The sequence below is a fragment of the Rhinolophus sinicus genome, chromosome 11 (assembly GCF_057876585.1).
Source record: "Rhinolophus sinicus isolate RSI-liver-muscle chromosome 11, RSI-T2T, whole genome shotgun sequence".
NCBI lineage: Eukaryota > Metazoa > Chordata > Mammalia > Chiroptera > Rhinolophidae > Rhinolophus > Rhinolophus sinicus.
In genome coordinates this window covers 21,996,398-22,021,204 of record NC_142511.1, presented here as the reverse complement: position 1 = coordinate 22,021,204, position 24,807 = coordinate 21,996,398, and the positions used below count along the sequence as shown (strand labels likewise).

General features: G+C 48.5%; 1 protein-coding gene across 1 annotated transcript in view; it reads left to right on the top strand.

Annotated features, from left to right (window-relative positions):
* Window positions 1-23,009, top strand: part of MAPKAPK2 (MAPK activated protein kinase 2) — a 45,081-nt gene extending 22,072 nt beyond the window's left edge. Inside the window, exons 2-10 of the mRNA XM_019752465.3 lie at window positions 17,646-17,785; window positions 17,964-18,028; window positions 18,334-18,413; window positions 18,910-19,036; window positions 19,640-19,715; window positions 20,103-20,227; window positions 20,482-20,567; window positions 20,685-20,765; window positions 21,440-23,009. Coding sequence (XP_019608024.2) covers window positions 17,646-17,785; window positions 17,964-18,028; window positions 18,334-18,413; window positions 18,910-19,036; window positions 19,640-19,715; window positions 20,103-20,227; window positions 20,482-20,567; window positions 20,685-20,765; window positions 21,440-21,583 — 924 coding nt within the window. The 3' untranslated portion in view covers window positions 21,584-23,009. The remainder of the gene's footprint in view (window positions 1-17,645; window positions 17,786-17,963; window positions 18,029-18,333; window positions 18,414-18,909; window positions 19,037-19,639; window positions 19,716-20,102; window positions 20,228-20,481; window positions 20,568-20,684; window positions 20,766-21,439) is intronic.
* Window positions 23,010-24,807: the final 1,798 nt, after the last annotated feature.

The window sequence follows — 24,807 nt, the reverse complement described above, 5'->3', positions numbered from 1 at the left end:
GAAACTGGCTGGAGCTCGCTGAAGTTGTCATTGCATCTCTGCATCCTTTGGCCCCTGTCTAGAAACATGGTTTGCACAGATGCAGTGAATAGTACATTGTCAGAGCTGGAAAATACATTAACGACCCTCTAAACTGGTCCCTTCAGTGTCCAGGGGAAGGTACCAAGGCCAGAGCGGGACAGGAACTTGTTCCGGACACAGAGGAGGATAATGATGGAGCTGGTCCCATGGGAGCAAGAGCTATGACAACAAAGGCCTGAGCACCAGTCTCACATGTGCTGCGTCCTGGCTAACACTGCTGTCCCCAGGTCCGCCAGGCCTTACGCAGTTCTGCCCTTGGGAGGCCTCTGTATTGGCTGGAACAGTCCCTCTTCTTCTCCTTCCTGCTCTCCTCCCATGACCTCCCAGCCACCTCTTCTTTCCCTGTGCTCCCGGCTGGCTGTTACTTCCCTGCCCCTTTTCTTATGAAACACATCAGGTGTGCTGCAAACTTGAAAGCGCTGTGCAGTGAATACTCACATACCCAACCACCTAGATTCTTTCATTAACGTTTTGCTCTCTGCTTTGTCACGACTTTCTCTATCTTTCCATTTCTCTGTCCATTTATCAGCATATCTTATTTTGAGCATGCATTTTACAGTAAGTTGCAGACATCAGTACACTTCACCTTAAACATTTCGGTGTACCTTAGGTATTAATTAGAGTTCAATATTTCTTCGTGCATTTATTTTGTTTTGGTTTTTGGTGGTAAAATTTATATACTAGTGAAACACTCAGATTATAAGTGCATCATTTTATGAGTTTTGATAAATGCTTGCATCCATGCAACCCAAATCTGTGAAGATAGAGAACCAAAATCGTTATTATCCTAGTAAGTTTTCTCATGCTCCTTCCCAGGCAACCACAGTTCTTTGTTTTTTCACCATAGATTAATTTCACCTGTTCTGGAACTTCATGTAAATGGAATAATCAGTATGAACTCTTTTATGTAAGGTTCATCCACATGGTTCCCTGTATTGGTAGTTTCTTATATCCTGAATAGTATTGTGTTGTATGGATATGATATAATTTGCTCGTCCATTCTTCTGTGGGTGAACATTCGGAGTGTTTCCAGTTTTGGTTTGATGAGTAACGCTCTTATGAACATTTTTGCACGCTCTCTTTGTGGACATCGTGTTTTCATTTCTCTTGGGTCAGTACCTAGGAGTGGGATTGCTGGTCAAAAGAGGCTGTTACTATCCTATTCCTGGCTCTCTCTTTTCTGCTGCCCTCTTGTGTTCTCCACCGAAGATTGTATTACAAAGTGCCTTATTGCTCAATCTAGGTTATTCTCTTACTCAAAGTAGGAGTTCCCTGAGAGCCCCAGCTCTGCTGGAATGTTTCCAGGGTTAAGGAGCTCACTGCCTTCCAGGCCCCTATTCTTGTATGACAGCTTGTAATTTCTGCCTTGGGAAACCACATAGGGCAAGTTTCAGTTAGCCTCTGTGACAGCCCTGTAGACTTCCTTTCAGGACTAGTATCACATCTCATCCCTCAGTTGCTCCTTCAGGTTCCTCTTCTTCAGGCTAATTGTCCCCGTTTATTGAATCCTTTCTCATGTGACATGGTTCTCACACCTTCTGTGTCCTGGTTGTCTTCCTTTGGAAGTTTTTCAAGTTGTTTCCCAGAAGTGAGCACTGGGTTTCTAGATGTGGTCTGATAGGTAGAGTGCGGTTGGGTCTGGGCTCCTGTCTTGATTTGGGGACTTGAGCTGTCAGTGAGCTGAGGGTGATGTGACCTTTTTGGGAGTCACATCATGGCGTTAATGAGTTAATGTTTGTAAAATATACAGCAAATCTAAGGTGGTATTAAGATACTCTTCAGATTGAAGTCAGCTAGAGCCTCTGATGTTAATAGCGTTATTGCATTAATTGATAATAGCAAGATTATTTCTACTTGCCATCATCTCACTTAATCTTTTTTTTCTCACCACCTTATGAGAAAGGTACTATTTTTAATAAAAATAATAAAACTACCTGGTTTAAAACAAGGTTTGTCAATTTCGGCACTATTGACATTTTGGACCAGATAATTCTTTGTTGTGGGGGCTCATCCTGTGTTTCATTGGAATTAGTAGCATCCCTGGCCTGTACCCAACAAATCCCAGTTGCAGCCCTCTCCAGGCTCCCCAAGTTACAATAATCAAAAATGTCTCTAGACATTTTCAAATGTCCTCTGTGGGGAGAAATCATGTTGAGACCATTCCCAAGATGTAGAACTAAGTCATTGAAAAAAATGGAAATAATCTAGCTCTTCCTGAAGGGAACCACTGTTCACTTGTTAGTGTGTAAACTTGTGTCTTATGTCCTTTATACAGACAGTCCTCACTTTTCACGTTCCAACATGCATGAATTTCAGCTACCATGGTTTAGTTAAATAACACCATTCCCCCAACATCATGGCTCAAATTCCAGTTGCTATGGTATGTTAACTGATTAATTGCATGGATACAAACTTTGCTGCCAGCTCTTTAGTCCACAGATCACTATGTTATATAACATGTTTGTTATGACCAGTTACTACCATTCATGACTCTTCTTTCAAAGTCTGTCAGTGGGTCACTGCCCATGTCTGTATGTCATGTCACATACAGACGTGACAGTGTGCAGTTGTGTTGCCTCCTTGTCTCCTAATGATAAACTCAGGTGACATTTTACAAAAATGGGTAACTGAAAAAGGGAATTGGCCAACGAATATGATGAAAAGTGGTAATTCTGGAAAGTGGAATTCAAGCTGAACGTAAATGCAACTATAGAATAAATAACTGATTGTAGGAATGTTGACATTGCCACCATTCAAGTCTATGTATGCAGCCGGAGGAACTCAGTGAAGGTGAACTCATTGACATAAGTGATTGTGATGCAAAAGATGTAGTCATTCCAGAGAGAAGGTGATACCTGGAACCAACTTGACATTGAAGGCACTCTTGGAGGTATTTTGCAGCATCGAGAGTGCAAACAATAAAATGTTGGAAACTGATCTAAACTTAGGAAGAGGTGTGGGAATTTGCAGAGGCGTAGGTAAGATGCTCGACCTGCACCATGTTATGTGACAAGAAGGCAAACTCTGTTCAAACTGCTCTGAGTAAGGTTTTTAGAAAGAAAGAAAAAACTTATCCTCAGTGTCTATAATAGGTTTTTATTACAATGTTTTGGCAAAAATTTCTAAAGGTCGTGGAACAATCTTACTTTTCTTCATTGATGACTAAGGTTGTTTTGCATGGTCGTTTGTGTGGCTCCTCATTACTGTGCAAAGTAAGGACTGTCTTTATTCACGAGGGTGGGGTGAACACACACACACACACACACACACACACACACACACACACACGGCATTTCTTCTGCATTTCCAAAACATTTTCCAGAAATGGGAATCAGACTATATATATCAATCTGCAGCTTGCTTTTTTCATGGAAGAATATATTTTTTGGAGAAATTATCTCCAGTTTTTTTCCCCATTTGAAAGAATGCTGAAGTGAATATCTCTGACTGATACTATTATTAGCCCCGTTTATGGCATGAAGAACATAATGAGAAAGTAAAATCACTGCCTGAGGTCAGGCAGCTACTAAGCTTAGAGCTGGCATTTGAACTTGGGACAGTCTAATTTCAGAGCCTTTGCTTTTGACCACAATGCTTTACAACCTCTCTCTCTCTCTCTCTCTCTCTCTCTCTCTCTCTCTCTCAGAAGTAATTTTTTAATAACAAAAAATAATAGTAGAATTTATTGAGCTGGGCACAATCCTAATTGCAAATACATTATTGTTAACTGAAAACAATCCTGTGAGGTCGATACTGTTAGCTCTGTATTTCGCTGACGGAAACTGGAGGTCTAAGAAGGTTAGGAAACTGCCATGTCCCACAGTGAGTTAATGCAGGAGCTGGGACTCACCCAGGCAGCCTGGCTTCAGAACCTTTGCTCACTCATCGTGTGACACGGCTCTGACTTGAGAAAGCTCTTTCATTACGTGCTACTGTAGAGGAGGTTTTTGAACCCTAACATAAGACTTTGTTTTGGGTTAGTTTTAGCCCATGTTACTGTAGTCTTTTAAAAAGCAATTACCTTGCATACTCCCAGTGTTTCAGTCACTTGGAAGTGTGATGAGCTTGCTGTCATTCTGTATTCAACCAGCTTGTTAATAAAATACCAGGCAAGGTCAAAGATGGCATTCTTCGGTTTGTCACTGGAGGAGTTCTCTGTGTTTAGCCAAAAAACAAATACTGAGTACATCCATAATGCCATGTATCGGGCCTAGGATTTGGAATCGAAAGGTGTTCGGACAAGACATGGTCCCAGCCTCCCGGAGGCTTAGGGTCTGTACGGCGGGAGAAGGGACAGTGATGTAAATAGTGATAGTGAGTGCTGGAGTCGGGGTTAACAAGAGTCCTGTGGGAGCAGAATGGACAGGGGCTGACTGCCTGGAAGTCATCAGCAAGGCTTCACAAATGAGGCGACAGTGATTGCACTGGTGCTTGGAGGATGCAAAGACATGGCTTGTTTGACACTGAAGTTCAGAGCAGCTTAAAAAGAAGGAATGGTAGGAGGTGAGGGCAGAGATACTATGCCTACCCATAATATCTAGGAAAGGAAATAACTAGGAAAGACCAAGTTAAGGAATTTGGGTTTTATCCTGTTACCCAATGGACATGTTTAAGGAAGAAAATGTCCTGCTCAGATTTGCCTTTCAGCAGTGGACACAGAATGTATTAGAACAGATTAAGTCCACGGTCTAGAATCCAATTAGCACACAAGAGAAAAGGGAACCAAGCAAGTGGCAGCAAGGCTGGAAAAGGGAAGTTGGCTTTGCGAGATCTTTCCAAGACAAAATCGGATTGCTTCTGCGGATAAGGGAGGGGGAGAGGCTGAGGATGACCCCCTCAAGATTTATTTCTGGGAGCCTGGCTAGATGGTGACGTCATTGTCATTAACTGAGGCCGGGGAACAAGTGAGAGGGAGCAGTGAGTTCAGTGTGGTACATGGTCAGCCTGTCCTAGACCCATTAAATGACACTTCATTATTGGTGATTTATAACAATGGCAAATATTATCAAAGTGCTTTGTCATCACACCTCCTCTTTCTTTGTCATCCCAAAGGTCTGGCAGGAGACTTTGTATATTTTATAGAAGTCAAGGCCCTATGTATCTGACCACTGGTCTGATTTAGTAACCCTGCTAAAAATAGGTCATCAGACTGGTTTGTATGGCTTCTCAGGAAACCCAGGCTGGGTTGTGATGGTCCAATTCATGATCTGGTCTAGAGCCTTGCCAGAGGCAGATGGGAAGTTAAGCAGTCTTTCTTGTAGCAATTCTGTTCACATATTGTTTCTGTTTCATTGACTAGACTGTGAACTCCTTGAATCCCCGAGTGTTTAGTCTGGTGCCTGGAGCACAGTGGGTGCTGTGGGAATGCGTGATGCCAAAAAGCAGGGCATTGCCTATCTCAGAACCAGCCGTGGTTCTGGAATCACTTGCACCTTGTTTGTGCGTCCTGGGGTGTGATTCTGAGATGAGCGTCTTTTAACCCAGTCACCCTTGGGTGATTGTAAGTTGTTCTTGGGCTCGAGGTTTCCTTTTCGTGCGTGTGCACCTGTTGAGCTTGTTCCAGCCTGGAGAGCAGGCTCCTTGACAGAAAGATGGAACATATTGGAGATGAGCATTCCCCCATTCTGTTGTTTCTGTAGCTTACAGCCTCTGTCCCCATGAGGGCCCACTTCCTCTCTGATTCTTCTTACAGCTTTGCATACAGGTTTAGACACTCTTCTCCTACTTCTCGCATTTTCACAAGCTCTGGCTCATTCTGTTTTGTGAGTCCCTCTCTTTGGGTCTGTCCTGATTATGGGCAGTTGCTTGTGTCTTTGGACACATCCTTTAATATCTGAGTTCATCAGAGCTGCTTGTGCCGTGTGGCCTTACCATCTGTGGCTGTTTCCTCCTGATTTCTTTTTTCAGGATTATTGTGCTTTAGATGATCAGAATTCACTTGTTACAGATCAGGCCATAGCTTTCAAACTACATTCCTTGTTGGGATCTCTGCTCATACTGCTCCTGTGTGTCAACATCTAAATATTGTAGTTTTTGAAGTCCAGGCTCAACAGTTGTTTTTATCCTCAGGTTTTTTCTTCTCTCCTTTGAACTCTAAAATGATGAGGTTAACTTCCTTCCAATGTGGTGTTCTTGTTGCTATTTTTGTTTTGCTAACAAAGGTTTTTTAATTTACTAGACTTTGCTTCTTAGTCAGAATTGCATTTAGGGTTGTAGCTCCCTCGCTTGCATCTTTGGCTGTTACGAGAGGTGAACTATTTAGTAGGGCAAGACAAAAATTGATCAGGTTCCCTGCTCTTAGCAGAAGAAGACTGACATCTCTCTCCCGTATGTCCTCGTGTTCATGTTGGGTGACTTGAGTTCTGTCTTGTGTTTGGGCCAATTTTGCTAACTGTGTAGGAAAAGAGTGGTTCATATCTTCTGCCTGACCATGTGTTCTTCCGTATGTTGCCACAATAATTACTTCTGGTTCTTTCTCCTTCTCTCCTCACTCAGCTGTCCTCCACTGTCAGGCAAGTGGAATCGCGGAATTGTTGTCAGGGGTGGGGTGCACGCACGTGCACGTGTCTACTACCTGCTGATATACAGGACCCTTCTCTTCTTCACTTTCTCAACTCCCCCCACCGCCCATTAGATCTGTTGATTAAGGTATACATGCCATGAATCTCATTCCACTAAATTAGGGTGATGAAGAGGAGATGGCATTTGTCACTTCCATTTAAAAATTTAAATTTGCTTTGTCAGTTGCCCAGGGTCAAATTGATGGAGGCTGCATAGGCCAGAAGCGGTATTCCTAACCCCCTTCTGTCTTAATTTCTCTTGATAATTTGTCCATCTCTGGATTTTTAAAAGCCATACCTAGATACTACAAAGAACATGACATTTTTCTTCCTGCCACTCATTTTTTAGCTTGATGCCAACTTGGAGAGTTAAGTTTCCTTCCTACCACCTTGTGTCTACCTTGTGTGCTTAGGGAAAGAGGCCTGTATCTTGTCGCCGACCGTGGCCTATGTAGGTGTTCTGATGTACAGTCCGCCCTTTTAGTCAGTAAGTGTATGTATTGCGACTCCTTTGCACCCAGCTCTGTGCTGGGCCTGACGGATGCAGAGCTCACTGGGGTAGAGACCTGTGAACGGAGCTGGGAAGGGAGTCGGTCAGGCGCAATGAGACAGGGTTTGTTTGTCAAAGCCTCCTTTGTAATGAAAAAAATAAAAGAAGAACTTGGAGGTCAGAGTCGGAATTGGGTCGAGTCGATGGCTCGAGCCGCGTGGTTATGGCACTGGGTCTTGGTTGCCACACCTGTAAATGGAGTCAGTGATTGACTTTATTTCAAAAAGCTCTTAGGAGGCTTCCACAGAGCAAATATGCTCTGTGTAAAGTGCACCTGACACACGTTGGTGCGGCATACATGAAGATTCCTCTTTCTCTTTCGAAGTCATATCCTCTGCTAGAAGAAACAGAAATATCTGTGTCCTCCAGTGTTTCGGTTTCCTACCCAAGACTCTCGAGTGGTTGACACCCCCGCAGTGTGTGGTGTTCACAGCCACGTAAGTCATAAGTGGTCAGCAGTGGCAGTTTGGGGCCTTGCCCTGCTTTTGGTATATTTTGGTTGTATTCTCCAGGAAGACGCCACACGTCTCCACCAACTGAGTTGCCTCAGACTTCGAGTTCCACCAGGCTCTTCTTCCCCCTGTGGTTAGTGTGGGATCCCCGTCTCCACTCACCTCCCTCTCGAGCAGGAAGGGCGCTTTGGGGCATGGGTAACTGTCACTGTCAGGCCGGGGGTCAAGACCTGAAGCAAACTGCACTTTAGAGTCTAAACCCCTCGACTTAATTGAAAAACAAAATAATACATGCAGATGGTAAATATTTAAACAATAGAAAAATGTAAAAGGAAAAGGCAAAAAGAAAAATACAAGCTTCTCTCTAGTACCTACTCTCTAGTAGTCAACACTATTAATATTTTTGGGGGGGTTGGGGAAGGTAAGTTCCTCCAGAAAAATTTTAAGCATCCACAAGTCCATGTATCTTTTTCCTTCTGCTTTAAAAACCAAACATAACAACAACAACAAGAATAGAATCCCAAATGGGATTCTATTTTATATTCTATTTGGAAATTTAAAAAACACACAAAAGAGGAAAATGTCACCTATCTTGCCACCATTTATAAATAACCACTAATGAACGTTTGGTGTGTTTGCTTCTTTCTGATTATACTTTAAAAGTTAGTTGCGTAATGTGAATGCAGTTCCATTAACAAAATTAGACCATTAATGATGGTGCCAAAGTATCGTCCTGTTCCTGTCTGCTTGCCCCGTGAGTAACACCTGCCTCCCCGCAGCGGTGCGTTAGCCTGGCCTCACGCTCACAAGGCTGGGCGATACTCTGCTGTATGCGTTTGCTGCCATTTATCTGACCAGCTCCTTAGGGGCAGACATTTAGGTTGTTGTTACCAGTCTTTTGACATTAAAATACTTACGGAACACATTTGTAGGGTGATTTCCTAGCTGAGTGCGTTAGTTACTGGGTCTAAGGTTTGAACGTTTACAGTTTTGGTAGACATGACCAAATTGCTCTAAAAATATACTAGTTTATATCCCCGCTGATTATATAAGAGAGTGCTTTTTCCTCCCCAAAATCTTTCCATAAACCCAGGAGTTTTATTTTGTTATGTTTTTGGTCAAACATTAAAATTTTTTTTGCCATTCTGGTGAAATTCTTCTTCTTTTTATAAACATTTCTCTTTTAATGAGTTGTATGGTGCATCTTCCATTTGGCCATCTGTGTTTCTTTGTCTTTGAACTGCCTGTTTTTATTCTTTGCTCGTTTTTATATTGGATTGTTAATCTTTTATAATTGATTCACCAGAGTTAAGTTAGCCTATGTGTTGCAAATATTTAAAAAAATACTGTCATTTACAGTGATTTTTAAGGCTCTTGCCTTTTCTTTGACTCTCGGCCCTCTGTGGCTGCCCCAGGAAGATCCTGGAGCGTGAGGGCGGGGAGCACAGGGGAGTCACCCTCACCTTCTGGGCAGTGTGGCTCGCTTGTCTTAAGGCTTTGGGTACTGGATCACCCAGGGTAAGCTGTAGCTTTGTTTTTGGGTGGGGACTCCCCCCATCACATTAATGAAAGTCAGTAACAAATAGAGGCTTTTACCTCCCAGCCCAATGTTTGCGAATGTGCCAACGTGGGGTCTCCAATGATGTACTTCTGTGCATCTTTTGTTTTGGAGACTTTCTACGATTTAAACAATTTGCTGTGAGATTTATGTTTAGGTCAGTTTCTAGGGGAGGACCATCAGTTGCCCCTCACTGAGTTTTGATCCTCGCTGAGTTCTGGAAGGAAGGCATACTCCCTGTCCCCCAGTAGAAGTAGAAGAAAGGCATCGTTTCAACCAAGACTTACCTGTTCGTCATTTCTTATGTTCCTGAGCTGGGCTAGATGAAGAGAGACATGTGACACATCTCTCCAGCCTTTAAGCAGCTCTGTCGTTCAGCGGATGAGAGAGAGTCTCCCTCACCACCACTGCTGCTTTGGGGGCCGCTCCCTTTGTATTTCCTTTGCAGCACAAACCACAGTGTACAATTAAAAACTGTTTATTGTGTACCTCATGCATTAAAAAGTAAGTCTCGTTTTATATCCCAACTTCATGAACTCGTAGTTCAGAGAGAGAATTCATTTCCCAATTAAAAGCAACTTCTGGATTTCTCAAGACCGACCAAAGAGGCAAAAAGTAATTAAACTGGTAAATACAACTGAACACAAGATTATTGCCTAGGCTGCATTATAATAATATGATTAAGAATTACCCACAGAACACAAAAAAGAACAGTCTGTTTGAAGGTCTTGGTCTTTTCCGTCTCTTTTTATGCTGAGGTGGTTTAAGTGTCATGTTCTCATGGGTCGTAACCTCCTGCTTAACACACGCCACTAGCTGTGCTCGGCCTTTTACATGCACCTTCCTATCTGATGAAACAGTGAAGAGACCAAAGGGAATCAACAAGCTAACACAATTACTTAAATCAGAATGGGCTGAAACATGAGGAATAGATTTCATATTACTTTAACTAGCCTGAGGACGTTTCAGTTGTGCATCAGTACCTGGAGATACATATCCTATAGCTAACCCTCTGAAGAACTTAGGAAATAATGTTCACAAGTCCAGACTCCCTGACCTCCATTGCCCAGACCATCAGACCTCTGGAAGATTACCATCTCAGACCAATCCAGAGACTAAGAATGTAGGACTTACCTTCCCAAGAATGTACATTTTACTATAAGAACTCTAAGCTTTCCTCTTTTCTTTGGACCACTCTGCGTGTTACCTGGTAGTGTCCCACAATTTGCAAATCTTAAGATCGTTGAATAAAACCTTGTCATTTAATTCTTTAAAAAAAAGTAAGTCTCATGGGGGCACAGCCTCATTTGTTGGTTTCCATGTTATATCCCAGCACCGTCCAGACCAGTGTGTGGCACATAGTGGGCAGTCCAGATTTTTGCAGAGTGATGGCATTCTGGGAAGGTGAGATCAGGTACTGCCTGTGCTGTGTCTCCTCCCTGTGCCCCTGCCTGGCTCCGTTCCAGGGATGGGGACTTTGGAGGGACCCAACAGAGATAATAAATGATGAAAGGACAATGCGTCCTGGTCCTGTGGCCTTGTGACCTCCTCACACCTTCCTTTTTCACTAGTACAGGGCTGGGGGTCGGGCAGTTCCCAGGTTGCAGGCTAAACGGACAGGGGCAAAGGTCTGAGCCAGACGCAGATGCCCCAGTCCTAGCTGGGGAGCTGGGGAGGGCGAGGCCACGGCCATGGCCAAGTGGAACTGGAGGAGGAGAGAGAACAATTAAACTGGCTGCACGATAATTCTATCCTCTTCCCTTCTTAGGGAGGGGCTGTGGGTATCCCCGCCTCCCACCCTCCGCGTAGCAGCCTGCACACACTGGGCATGAGCTGCTGTCTTGCTCAAGACGCCAAGAGGGCAGCCCCTGATCCATGGACTTGGGGTGGCAGAGCTGCCTGGAAGCCCTGAGCCGCTGCTCCCTGGCCACACGGGGGTATGGATGGTAGCCTCCGATTAAAATTTGGAGAACTAAGTGTCTTTGCCTCTTTAAAAAGTACATACATTAATTGTAACTCACCTAGAAATAAAGATACAATAAAGAAAATTAAGTCGCCTGTAATCCTGTCTTTCAGGTATAATTACTATTATCATTTTATTGAGTATGAATGCCCTTCCTGTTAAAGATACACACACCTAATACATATACAGAGGGCGCCAAAAAATGTATACACATTTTAAGAAAGGAAAAACTATTAAAATTGTAATACTCAATATATACCAATAACAAATGATGAATACAAGTCACGTTTGGCTTCTGCAATTACAAGAGGTGCTCAGAGTGGTTACCATCAGCATCCAGACACTTCTGATTATAGTGAACTACTGCTTGAGCCACGCTGACAAAGTGTCCACTTGTATACATTTTTTGGCTCCCCCGTATATCCTTAAAACTCCATCTATGATTAGTACCTTAGCGTAAAATTCTAGAAGTAGAATTTCCATATCAAAAGTTTGCACTTTAAGGCCTATATACATTTTCAGCGCCCACTTTGGCTGTTGATATCATGGGCAGTCTTGGCTGAGTTTGTATCCTTTGCCTGTATCCATGGGGTGGTGGAAAAGGGGCTTGGAGAGCAGTGAGAATGGGGTTCAAAATCCAGCCCTGCCACGGACATATGACTGAAAGGCCTTGAACTAATTGTGTAGCGTCTCTGAGCTCGAGTTTCATCATTTGTAAAATCAGATGCTTCCTCCTGCGGTGGGTGTGAGGGTCCCCATTGGAACTACTTAGCAGCCAAGGCACACAGAACACTCCCGGAAAGTAGGGGCTCTGTTTCCCTGCTCCTCTGACTCTGAGGCTGCCTGTGCTTGGCGCCTTTTCTGTGCTAAGGAGCTTGCTCCAACGGCCCCAGCAGCAGCCCTCCTTCCGAAGTCCTCCTCTTTACCGCTGCCTGGAAAAGCATCCAGGTCTGCCCCCTCCCTGGGCTACAGGTGGGGAGATGGTGCGTAACCTGACCTTCTGCTGGGAGTGCAGGGCTGTCTTGTTTAACAATGTGCACCACACACTGACAACACAGCACCTGATTCGGACTTTGTATCACTCTTGGCACCTGTGAATCTTGGGAAAGGATGTCTTCCTGTCTCATTGCATTGCACCCCTGCCCCCAGCTGTGCAGTTTAGGTGGTGTGGAGAGAGCGCCAGAGAACTCGGGACTAGGATGCCAGAGCCTGCTTCCCTCCCAGTGTTCTGGGTCACCCCTCTGCCCAGTGCCTGGAGGTACACATAGCACCTTAAATGAAGTGGGTAGGAGTGGGATCCAGTTACCCGCCCCAGTGGGGACAGTAACACATAGGGGCCAGATAGTAATAGCACACAATAATGCAGTGCTTACTATGTGCCAAGTACCACTCTTAGTGATTTACATAATATGCATGTGTTAACTCATTTAGTATAGATAGGTACTATTATTACCCTATTTAACAGATAGGAAACTGAGGCACAAAGGGATTAAAAACTTCCTGGTGAGTGATGGTGGAGCTTGTGAAGGGGATTCTTCTGTGGGCCCTGGGGCTTGTTCCTCCCTGTCCTATCCTTACACCTGTTTTGTTGGTGAGCAGGACCTCAGGCCTAGGATATACACATATTTCTTCCTTTTTCTCGGGCTCGGCTAGGGCTTAGGATGCTGACTACCCTTTTTTTTTTTTTTTTTTTAATTAAATTTATTGAGGTGACAATTGTTAGTAAAATTACATAGATTTCAGGTGTACAATTCTGTATTACATCATCTATAAATCCCATTGTGTGTTCATCACCCAGAGTCAGTTCTCCTTCCATCACCATATATTTGATCCCCCTTACCCTCATCTCCCACCCCCCACCCCCCTTACCCTCTGGTAACCACCAAACCATTGTCTGTGTCTATGAGTTTCTGTTTCTCATTTGTTTGTCTTGTTCTTTTGTTTTGGTTTATATACCACATATCAGTAAAATCACATGGTTCTCTGCTTTTTCTGTCTGACTTATTTCGCTCAGCATTACACTCTCAAGATCCATCCATGTTGGATGCTGACTACTCTTGAGTCTTTTCATGTGGTCCCATGATGGAAGATTTGGTGGAGGGAGATAAGGGTGACTATGAACAGCTAGAATGGGGGCCCCATCCTGCCTCCCTCTGGGTTCCGGCAAAGATAGAGAGGCACGGAACAGATTTGGGAGAGTTCCCATATCGTCCTTATTGCCACTGTCACCCTAGCGGTCGCCCACCCCCACCCCTGGCAGTGGGCTCTCTGGCCTGGTCCCTGCCACACTGGCCCATGGTCTTGCCTCTCACATTGCATGCAGTCTAGCACATGAAACAATCTTTTCTACAGTGCGAGGGAATTTCAGATACAAACTTGGGGGGCGGGGGATCACAGTATAATTCCAGGTTTCGCACGGGCTTCAAATATTTTATAATCCCTGCCAGACAGTCCTTGTCTTAAGAGCCTGTGCGGCTTTTTAGTAGGAAGACCCTTCCTTCAGATTTCGGCCCTCCTGGGTCCTTTGGTCTCCCTCCTCTGTTGTCCATGCCAGAGAGGCGGAGCCTTTCCTAGGTGACTCTTGGCTTCTGGTTGAACCTGCCACTGCCCCTCTGCTGGTGGCCCCTGGCCGCACTCTGGGAATCCTGTTTCCTCTCCTTGTCCTTCTCTGGCTCAGAGCTCAGCACCTCCCCTGCTGTTCTTTATTTAGCGCCGTACTCCAGATTAGCACATTCTTGATTTCCTCTCTCCAGGCTCTTTGCACTTCACAGCTGTCTACAAGGCCCCTTTTGCTTTTCATGGCTCTGCCCTGTGACGTCAGTCAGCCTGCCCACCTGACTGATTTGAAGGTCTTACTTTCATTGCTGGCGTTGGTTTTCATATCCATTCAGGGACTTCTGAGAAACATGTGCCTGGATGTCAATTACCAGTCTTCATGGGAAATTCTTACTCTGTTTCTCTTAAATTGAAAAATACTACTCTTTCCAATTTACTTATTTAGCAACATCGAATCCAGTTTTACAGATGAGGAAACCCTTTTCAGAAATGTGGATTGGCTTCCCAGACACAATTGGGAAGTGCAGAACTGGGATGTGAGTTGTGTGTGATTCCCATGGCCAGGTTCGTTGTACTAAAGTCCATGTGCCTCCTCTGCCAGGTAAAGAATTGTCTAAAGGCCTGGAGGTGGAATGTGAACCCAGGTTTTCTGGCTGCAGTTCTCTTTTGAGAGTGTGTGTGGGGTTTTTTTTGTTTTTTTTTTAAAGATTTTATTGGGGAAGGGGAACAGGACTTTATTGGGGAACAGTGTGCACTTCCAGGATTTTTCTCCAAGTCAAGTTGTTGTCCTTTCAATCTTAGTTGTGGAGGGTGCTGTTCAGCTTCAAGTTGTTGTTCTTTCAGTCTTAGTTGTGGAGGGCGCAGCTCAGCTCCAGGTCCAGTTGCCATTGCTAGTTGCAGGGGGCACAGCCCACCATCCCTTGCGGGAGTCGAACCGGCAACCTTGTGGTTGAGAGGACACGCTCCAACCAACTGAGCCATCCGGGAGCTCAGCGGCAGCTCAGCTCAAGGTGCCATGTTCAATTTTAGTTGCAGGGGGCACTGCCCGCCATCCCTTGCGGGACTCGAGGGATTGAACTGGCAACCTTGTGGTTGAGAGCCCACTGGCCCATGTGGGAATCGAACCGGCAGCCTTCGGAGTTAGGAGCACAGAGCTCTAACCACCTGAGCCACCGGGCCGGCCCGAGTGTGTGTTCTGAGTTCAGGAGGGGCTGAGGGGCTGCACTTGGCTCTGGGCTTCGTTGCGTCCTCACTTAGCACGTCTGGTTAATTAGAGGATGGAGCTGGTTCCCAGGAGGTGGTCACCAGGCTACACAGAAACCCAGCCGACAGCTCTGCTGGTGACTCGTGCTGGCTACAGCATGTACTCCAGCCTCAACACACACATGCTGGAGACCCGTGTGCTGCTGCAGTTATGCTGCTGGTCAGCGATCAGTGCCTGTGATAAGAAGCTCTCTTACGGGTATCACTTCATTAGATGCTTGTAATTGCTTCAGGAGGGAGGGGACCAGGTATTATTTTCCACCCCTCTCCAATTTATAGATGCAAAGAAACATAAGGACGTCTCTCCAAGGTTATGCGACGAGAAATTGATAAATCCCAGACCTTGGCGCCCCATGATTGTAAATCCATGACCTCATCATGTGCCAGTAAATTGACAACTTTTTTTCTTTCTCTCTGGGTCTCGCTTCCTATGTGCCTGTAGGGGGCAATAGAGTTCTTCCCTGTTTGCTCTGAGAACTTTTGCTCCTGAACCCTTTGAACTTATCAGTCTTACATTATAGTGGGTTATAAGCATTTTCCATGTCTGCCTCCCTCGTGCACCCCCCCCCCCCGCAACTTGAGTGCTTTCAGATCAGGACTCTTCCCACATTTGGTTCTGATGTCCAGCCCCACGTGTGGACCACAGTAAATGCTTGTGATATGAAATTATTTGCAAATGAAATTAGTGCCAGCTCCAATTCCTCATAGAGCTTGAGAAAGGGAAATCAACTTTTCTCCTGGTTCATCCAAATGAATGAATGAAGTTGAGGGTGGCAGAATTCAGGACCTGTGCGGTGTCCTCAAGTGGCCACGAGGTGGCAGTGTGACCCCACGGGGACATTGCCTCCCGCGTGCTCCCTAGGACACTGAACAACAGTACCTGTTTAGGGATTGCCTCTGCAAAGTCAGTCTGCATTTGGCAGTCTGGACTGACAATTCTCAGCCTCCACCCCACCTCTAAAAGCTGCGTGGTATCGTGGAAAAGGCTTGGACCTTGCAGTCCACCAGGCCTAGATTTTAACCCTAGCTCTGTCTTTCCCCAGGATCTGAGCCTGGGACACACTACTTCTCTGAGCCTCAGTTTCCTCATCCTGTAAAAATGGCAATTGTTGTATAGTTAGAAAAAGTCGAGCATATCACGGACCACAGCATAAGTGAATGCTAGTTTTATTGTTGGGAACTCCCGTGTTTGCCTTTCAGTCCCCTCTGTAATCTGGCTCCATCCTGGCCATCGGCTCTTACTTGCCAAGCTTCATGCATTGTCCAGCAGATCTCTTAGCCCTCCCTCCACGCTGCATCGCTCACCCAGCCCAACTCCCATCCACCTCAGTCAGTCAGCCCGATTGCCGCCGTTTCCCTGCCGAGAGGCCTTCCCTTCCGCCTGTCCGTAGCCTTCTCAGCCCTCCTGCCTCCCCACACTGCAGCTCTTCAGATGTCCAAAGCAGTTGGGGTGTGTACTGTATAAGGCTGCTCGTGACTTCCCATCGAGTCGGGGAGTCTGTGAGGGGCGTTGCCTTAGTTATCTTGGCTTCTGTGCCGTGCACTTAGCAGACATTGTGTAACGAGAAGAATAGCACCTACTGTCGAGCACATGCCAGGCACCTGCTGGGTAGGCATTTGACAGATTTCATTGAATCTCTCTAATCTCCGTATCAGGATGTTTCTGGATCTTACCGTAAAGAAGTCCTGAGGGACGCTGGTGATGTCACTGAGGATCCAGGGAGTTGCCGCTCCCCTGGTGCCTTCCTCAGTATCGGTTTATCCTCTTAGGCGGGTCCCCTTACGGCACCCAGGGGCCTGCCACTGTCCCAGGTGCCGTGTGCAGGAGACGTGGTATGTAGTCCTTGTGCTCCCTTTGCGAGGCCTCTCAGCAGATTCCTACAAAGTTCTTGGCCATTGTTGCGTCTTAGGCTAATGAGGGGCCTGGAATTAATGAGACTGGCCTGGACTAGTCAGGTGCAGCCCCCAAGACTCGTTAGAGATCCAGGCTCCTTTAATGCCCCTGGCCACCTGGCCCACGGAAGAGGTGACATGAATGAGCCTCGGTGAATGAAATAACTTGCTCAAGGTTGCAGACCTTGTAAGAACCAGGATTCGAACCACATCAGGCTGACTCCAAGGCCATGTGTTGGTTGGATGAAGTAAACCACAGAAGTAGCAGAAACATTGCCCAGGATTCCGTGTGCTGGCTTTGAGGGATGGAGGAGTTACCTTTCCTTACAGATTCTTGAGTCTCTCCTCTCCCCAGGCCCCTTTCCATTATTGGGTCGGTTTTCCTCAGTTTGTCTTTCTCCCCGCGCCTCCTTTGCCCCTGTCTTCCAATGCCCAGCTGCTGCCCTGCCTTCCAGAATAGACCTCATGCCCTGAGCTGGATGGACTGGACTGATCTCGGTACAGCTGTCAGGGCCCCACGATGGGTCATATTGTTTTTTTGTTTTTTATTTTAAGATCAGACAAGGGAGCTGCAAAGTTCTAAGTCAGCATTTAGGAGAAGTTGCTGCTGGGGAAAATGCCAAGGGGGCTGGTAGAGGGCCTGCAGGAGTGGGGAGTTTCCGGTGTATCAGGGAGGTGTCAGGGCTTTGGAACAGGCCCATGTGGGGCAGCAGCCAGCCGTCCCCCTGCAGAGACAGTGCGGTTACTCAGGAGGCTGTTCGTCTTGCAGATGCTTCAGGACTGCCCCAAGGCCCGGCGCGAGGTGGAGCTGCACTGGCGGGCCTCCCAGTGCCCACACATCGTGCGGATCGTGGACGTTTACGAGAACCTGTACGCCGGGAGGAAGTGCCTGCTGATTGTCATGGAGTGGTGCGTAACCGCGCCTGTTCTGTCTCTGGCCCCGCTGGGCCCACTCCCTGCCAAGCCCCTCCCCTCCTGGGGACTGCCCAGATGTGCCCTGAAGCTTAAAGCTTCATACTTTGGGGGGCTGAAGGAGAGTGGTGGTGAGGTGTTGTGTTCCCCAGATCTAACTGTGGCCTTGTTTCAGTTTGGATGGCGGAGAACTGTTTAGCCGAATCCAGGACCGAGGAGACCAAGCGTTCACAGAAAGAGGTAAGAAGAGTCTGCTGTGGGACGGGCCTTGGGCAGGCAGGGCAGCAGGGTTCTGAAGGGGACCCTCTGTGGTGCCCGCCGTCTGAAAGATGCTGAGGCCTGCCACCTCGCCTGGCTTGCTGCCAGGGTTGCCGTCCGCACCTGAGCCAGGGTGGCTCCTTGTGACTTGGTTTCTGGGTGGGTGGGGGTGAGGTGGATGTAGGGAGCCTTAGGCTGCATGGCGAGGGGTAGGGACTGGTGCAGCGGATTTTTTAACGTAATGACACATCTTGTGACTTTCTTTCCCTCTCCCGCCTTCTCTACAGAAGCATCAGAAATTATGAAGAGCATTGGTGAAGCCATCCAGTACTTGCACTCAATCAACATTGCTCATCGGGATGTCAAGGTGCCAGCTGTTCGTTATGCCCCCCCCGCACCCCCCAGCTCAGGTGCTGCTGAGGGCCCTGGGGTCTCAGCGAACCTGGGAAGGGTTGCCAGAGTCGCCCTGCATCCTTGCTGCCTGGTTTCTGGGGCCAACTGGGGCAGGATGCCACTCTGCTCTGCAGGGCTGCCCTCTCTGGGCAAACCCCAGCAGTGAAGCCTCCGGCCGCTCAGCGCCGTGGCCCCTCGCTCAGCGCCGCACAGTTGCACCCTTGGTTTCTCGGTCCTTGTGGTGTTTCTTGCTGGTTCTCTGCGTTCGTCTCTGATCTCCAAGTACACGGAAAGCTCTGGGAAGGCAGCGAGCTGGCCATATATCACTCGTGTTGCTCATTGTGTGCAGATCATAGGGGCTAGACATGGCTTGTTGACAGAGAAAGGAAGGAAGGTATCGTTATCCTTTTGATTTCCGATAGCCCCTCACAGGTTGATGGAGTTTTATTTCTCTGCCTTTCTCTCTGTAGCCCGAGAATCTCTTATACACCTCTAAAAGGCCCAATGCCATTCTGAAACTCACTGATTTTGGCTTTGCCAAGGAAACCACCAGCCACAACTCGCTGACCACTCCGTGTTATACGCCGTACTACGTGGGTAAGTTCGGAGGAGGCCTGGGGGCTCATCCTTCCCCACAGCTTTCCCCAGCTCCTCCTCCTGCTGGTCTTAGAGCCACAGGTTCCGGGAGAGTCGTGTCCTCTGGCCCTTTCTGGCTCTGGTTCTGGTGAAGCCTGACCTGTAGTCAGAGTTCAGCTGGGATTGAGGCATCGTGGGAAATTAACTGCCTGAGATTGCAGGCAGAATTCTGTGCACATGCACACCTTTCCTGAGAAAAGCCATCCTTTCCATCAGGTTCCCAGTGGAGTCTGGACACAGATTTGGCTCTGCCGCCCCTGCTGACTGGCGCAGAGTAAACTCTCAAATGCGTTTGTCAGGTTAAATAGACATCATGGGTCTGAAAGGCTCTTGCAGTTCAAGAATTATTTCACCTTAAGATTCAGCCCTAGTGTTCCTCTTGGAGGATGGTCTCCCTACATCCAACCCTGGGGCTGGGTTACGGCTACTCCCCTTCCACCCCCAACTACAGTCCCATCATGATGGTCCGAAGGGTTGGTTTGGGAACATTCACAGAGAAGTTGGGGTAGGTCACAGTGTTCCGAGGGCCAGGCCCACTCATACTGGTTGATCTTTGGTTTGCAGCTCCAGAAGTGCTGGGCCCAGAGAAGTATGACAAGTCCTGTGACATGTGGTCCTTGGGTGTCATCATGTACATCCTGTGAGTGTGCCGGGCTGGGCTGGGGCAGGGTGGGAGGGGCCTGTACCTGTCCGGGAGGAGAGGACGAGGCGAGGTCGGCGTTCCCCTTCTGGATGGGGGATTCCTTGGGAATCCCATGCATGTCTGCTTCTCTCAGTGCTTAGCGGGTTCTGATAGCTGAGTGATGGGTATAAAGTAGCTAACGGGCAGGAACATGTGTGGTGTAGACGCTGAGTACGTTGGGTTCCAGGGCCCTGTCCTTGACTTGTATATTGTGCCTGAATCAACGAGTCCCAGTTTTTCTGTGAGCTTTGCAAGAAAAAGTCTGTTTCTCACCCTATTCCTAGTGCAGGGCCCCTATAACAGCAGCTCTGACCCCCTCTTCCTGCTTCCGTCCCCTTGGCTCAGGCTGTGTGGGTACCCACCCTTCTACTCCAATCACGGTCTTGCCATCTCTCCGGGCATGAAGACTCGCATCCGGATGGGCCAGTATGAATTTCCCAACCCAGAGTGGTCAGAAGTATCGGAGGAAGGTGAGAAGCCCACCTGTGTGCTTGTACATGAGTACGTGTGGGCCTCTGGCTCACGTAGGTGGTGTAGCTGTGGCTCTGCCCACACCAGCTGGGTATGTCCTGCCTGTGTGAAGGGCCTGTCAGGCGGGAAGTGTGATGGTCCTCAGGGCAGCGCCTTAGGCAGTCTGCGCCGTCCGACACCCCTGGAAATTGGGAAGGAGCAAGAGAGGGAGGCTGGCCCCTGAGCTGTGTCTGTCCCCTGCCCCACCCCACAGTGAAGATGCTCATCCGGAACCTGCTGAAAACAGAGCCCACGCAGAGAATGACCATCACGGAGTTTATGAACCATCCCTGGATCATGGTAAGCCTGGCAGGTTGGAGAGACCTTGGTCCTTGGGGACTGTCCCTGGGGACGAGGTCTTAGCCAGGACTCTGCCCTGCCCAGGCTTTCACTTGGACCCTTTTTCTCTCCCCTCAGCAATCAACGAAAGTCCCCCAAACCCCACTGCACACCAGCCGGGTCCTGAAGGAGGATAAAGAGCGGTGGGAGGATGTGAAGGTGAGGGACCCACTGGCCGAGAGGGGTTGGGGGGCAGCTCCTGGGCAGGGCTGTGAGGGGCCTGTGCCTCAGGGAGGAGGGAAGGAGGCAGAGGGCCTGCTGTGGCTCCCGGGGTGCCCAGGTGTGCATGGTGCTGCTTGCTGCGGAGGGTTTGGTTCTGCATTTTTCTCACCCCAGGCAATGTCTGTTATAACAAGTACAGCGACTCGGAGCCTCTTCCCTGACCGGTTTGGGCCAGAGGATTCTGTGTCCTGGTCTAAACTAGGCCTGGCTGTTTCTTAAAACTTCTCTACTCCCTGGGTCTCTGCAAGGACCTGAGAAGCCATCTGGTACTGTCTCTTCATTTTGTAGATGAGGAAACTGAGGCCCAGAGCAGGGCAGTGACCTGTTCAAGGTCACACAGCTAGTGACTGGCTGGGGCAGACCACAGCCCAGGTCTCCTGACTCCTAGACCAGTGTTTCTTCTGCCTTCTTACGGGGTCGCTGGAGGACTCTTGGAGCAGCGGCAGCAGAGGCCGGGCTCTGTTGTCCCAGCCCAAGGCTGAGGCTGCTGTCAGCCCTGGACCCACTAACCAGCCTGCCTCTTCTCTCTCTGCTTTGGTCGCCCTCATCCGGCCCTGACCTGTGTCTCTCTCGTCTCTTCCTTACTGTAACCCACCCCCCTATCCCCCCAGGAGGAGATGACCAGTGCCTTGGCCACAATGCGTGTCGACTATGAGCAGATCAAGATAAAAAAGATTGAAGACGCGTCCAACCCTCTGCTTCTGAAGAGGCGGAAGAAAGCTCGAGCTCTGGAGACCGCGGCCCTTGCTCACTGAGCTGCCAGCCCGGCCTGCTCCACTGGAGGACAAGCAATAACTCTCACCTGGATATATTTTTTAAATGAAGAGACACAGAGTTGTGCACTGCTGCCTCCCCTCGTCCTCAGCTGCATGGAACCCAGAGCCTCGTGAGAGGCGGAATTCTGCCTTGGGTTCTGGCCACCCCAGAGAGGGAGAGGCTGGGAGGTCGGTAGGGCTTGGAGAGAAGGGAGCAAGATGCTCTTGAACCTGTGCTCATTTTGCAGTTTTATCAGTAATTTGACTTAGAATTTTTATGAAACTTCTTTTATTGTTCTTCCCCCACTCCTCTCTCCCAACCCCCTTCCTCTTGTTAAAGGGTATTTGTGGAAATGTTATAGGGAGTGTCCCATGTTGTCCCATCTGTCCCATTTCCCCACTACAGCCTGAGGTTCCCTCTGGCTGAGGCGTTCCCGGAGCTCAAGGCCATGGAGGGCTGGGGCCAGGATGCCACCCGCCTCCTCTATGGAGCCCTCAGGCATCACCAGTGTGCCAGATGGATAGGGGTGTGTGTGTGTGTCTGGATCTGTTCCTGGGACTGCATTTGTGCGGCCAGGGGCAGGCAGGGCGGCAAGAACCTTCTGCCTTGGGCCTGCCCTGCCCGTGTGGGGCCTGCCACAGTGCCTGGGAGTCTGTCCAGGCCCTGAGCTGGCCCTCCTGGCCTCTGTTAGCTGGTTCCTGGAGGAGGACGGGGGTGACTTAGGCACTGGCATGCAATCAGGAAGACTGGACCGCTTGCCCCCTAGGACCCTGGCTCCCCATGTCGTTCTGAGTCCTAGTCCTCTGAGGAGCTGATTGACCGAGTAACTTCTGTTTCCCTTTCTGCCATTATTAACACGTTCTTGTTTATTTGTCTTACATTTTTAGCCATTTCTCAACAGGCCTCCTCTCAGCTCTCATGGGTGAGCCTGGGCAGTTTATAAGTGACACAGAGCTTCTGCATTATGCCCCGGGCTCTGGGGGCATCGGCCAGCTACCCCTGTGGGCAAAGGCAACACCACTTTTGTGGTCTGCCTGCACATTTCCATTGTGTGGACTAGTGGGTGGGTGGGAGGAGGTCTTCGTACCAAAGATGTCCCGACTCTGCCCCTTCCCCATTAGCCACTTCACCCCCACCCCAAACAACTGGGCTTCAGGTGTCCCAGCCAGTGAGGGGAAGGTCCTCCCAGTGTTACTGAGGAGCAGCGTGGGAGGGGAGGTCCTCTGTGCCATGGTCCCAGCTTTCATCTCCCTCAGGGCAGGATGGTGGAGGGGCACCCATGGGCTTCTCTGGCGTGGGGGCAGGGCTCCGAGTGCCTGCAGCCCCTCCCGTGTCTGATGGTGTGTCCAGCACTCAGATTGTTGTAAACTGTTGTTGTTTTGTATGAGCGAAATTGTCTTTACTAAACAGATTTAATAGTTGAAAGTTTCCTTTTTTTTTCTTCATGGGGCCCAGCCCCTCGACTCCCCCGCCTCTTTTCCCATGTGTGGAGAGTGGTCCTGTATGTTAGGAGGGCAGAGGCCGTGTGTCTTGGGAGAGGAGGGAGGAGGGGAGGAGAGGGCAGAGGAGAGCCTCCTGGGTGAGCGGAGCCAGCGCCTGCCCTGTCAAGGGCCCGGCCTGGACGGGTCGGTGTCGCGGCATGAATGTTGCTCTCCTTCAGAGCAGGGGGAGGGTGCCAGTAAGTGCTGGGGAGCCCATGCTCTTTTGCCAAATACTGAATCAGGAGCCTTGCTGCTTCTTGGCACATGATTCTTTGACCTATTTAGCCATAGTCAGACACTGGCACCCTCAGCCTGCTGGACTGTCGGGCGTGAGGGTCTGGGGAAAAAAGAGTGGTGGTGATTTGGTTCAAATCCTGGGAAAGAGACCTAGGGAGCTGGTTGGTGTAGTTTTTGAAAGTTCCAGGAGGGGGCGATAGGGGTCAGGCAGAAACCAAACTACATCTGCTCTGGAAGAGCCTCAGGGTTCATGTGACCCATTCCCCTGAATTCACAGATGAAAAGACTGAGACCCAGAGTGAGATGTTTCTCACACAATGACTTGGTATGCAGTAGGCCTAAGGTAGAAATCAGTCTACTGACCCCACTGCTTTCCCAGGCAGACAGGAAAATAGTGCATCTTAGATAACTTCACATTTTCTCACGTGATCCTCAGAGCTGCCAGGGGAGAAAGGCAAGGCAGGGTGGTTATCTGTGTTCTGTGAGTCAGGAAACCAATGGAGAGGGTGAAGGAATGTACTGGAGGGCCACACAGCTGACTGGTGTGGGCTAGAAGTTAGGATCCCAAGACCTGCGGTGTCTCCGTCCTCAGACCTTGTCTCCGGCCTGGAGAAGAGGCTTCCTTATCCCCTTAATCACGGGTCAGATGACGTCTCCTCTGCTCCAGCGTAGTCCCTGGAGGCCCGTGACACACACACCGCCCCCCCTCCCCCCATAACTCCTGAATGGACTTGTGTGGTGCATTTCTACTCATCACTCTAGAAACCACTGCTCTAAAGAACAGCACAAGGTTTTGCTTTCAGAGAAATCCAGCTACGTTGTCTGAGCTTATGGAGGTGTCAGTGATAAGAACCTGCTGACCGGGAGAGGGAATAAGGTGTTAGGATGGGGGCCGCGTGAGAGGGGAGAAGGGGGTTGTCAGCGTCCTACTGTATTAGTTTTCTGTTGCTGCCATAATACATTTCGTGACTTACAGCAACACAAATTTAATATCTTATAGTTCTGTAGGTCAGAGTGTCCCATGGGTCTCACTGGGCTGTAATCCAGGTCTCAGCAGATCTGCATTCCTTTTTGTAGGCTCTAGGAGATTCCATTGCCTTGCCCTTTCCACCTTCTAGAGGTTTCTTCATTCCTTGGCTTGTGGCCTCTTTTTTCATCTTCAAAGCCAGCATCATTGCATCTCTCTGACCCTTCTTCTGTGTTCACATCTGTCTGACCTAACGAGGAAGGAAGGAGTCTCCACTTCTAGGGACCCATATGATTCGATTGGGCCTCCCCAGATAATTCAGGAGGTCCTTAACCTTATTCTCATCTGCAGAGTCCCTTTTGTCATGTAGGGTAACTTGTTCACAGGTCCAGAGATTAGGATGTGGGCATCTGTGGGTCACTGCTCTGCCACAGAGGCCTGTCGCACAGCTGTGTCATCCTCTTGCCCCACACGTTGATGCTGTTTCACTTCCTCTTCTTTCTGGGTCAGGTCAGCTCAGGACACTGTGGCCAGTGAG